General features: G+C 45.5%; 1 protein-coding gene across 1 annotated transcript in view; it reads left to right on the top strand.

Annotated features, from left to right (window-relative positions):
- Positions 1 to 415, top strand: part of EXOC1 (exocyst complex component 1) — a 24,484-nt gene that overhangs the window by 6,347 nt on the left and 17,722 nt on the right. The window contains exons 6-7 of the mRNA XM_009073268.1: positions 56 to 188; positions 335 to 411. Of these exons, the coding sequence (XP_009071516.1) occupies positions 56 to 188; positions 335 to 411 (210 nt within the window). The remainder of the gene's footprint in view (positions 1 to 55; positions 189 to 334; positions 412 to 415) is intronic.

The following is a 415-nucleotide window of genomic DNA, read 5'->3' as shown; positions in this document are numbered from 1 at the left end:
AGCAGCATGGCAGTCTGCTTCTGGCTTATGGACAGTACTCTCCATTATTTTGTAGAATCACATGGATTTGGCTAAAGGCCATATAAAGGCCCTTCAGGAGGGAGATCTGACATCTTCTCGAGGCATTGAGGCCTGCACTAATGCAGCAGATGCTCTTCTGCAGTGTATGAATGTAGCTCTTCGTCCAGGTTAGTGCCTTTATTGTAAATGCCTTTCCATCTAGTCTCAGATTTTGTTCTGTAGAGTGAAGGAATTGTGACCTCTGGTCCTGCTGGTTCCCATGCCCAATGTATTGGTATTATTTTGTGCTCTCTGAAGTCATTTTTCTTTTTAGGACATGATATGCTCCATGCAGTGAAGCAGCAGCAGCAGCGCTTTAGTGACTTGCGTGAGCAGTTTGCACGGAGACTTGCCA

This window comes from Acanthisitta chloris, unplaced genomic scaffold (assembly GCF_000695815.1).
Source record: "Acanthisitta chloris isolate BGI_N310 unplaced genomic scaffold, ASM69581v1 scaffold34164, whole genome shotgun sequence".
Classification (NCBI taxonomy): Eukaryota; Metazoa; Chordata; class Aves; order Passeriformes; family Acanthisittidae; genus Acanthisitta; species Acanthisitta chloris.
The sequence above is the reverse complement of the archived record's forward strand: the minus strand, read 5'-3'. Positions and strand labels throughout refer to the sequence as shown.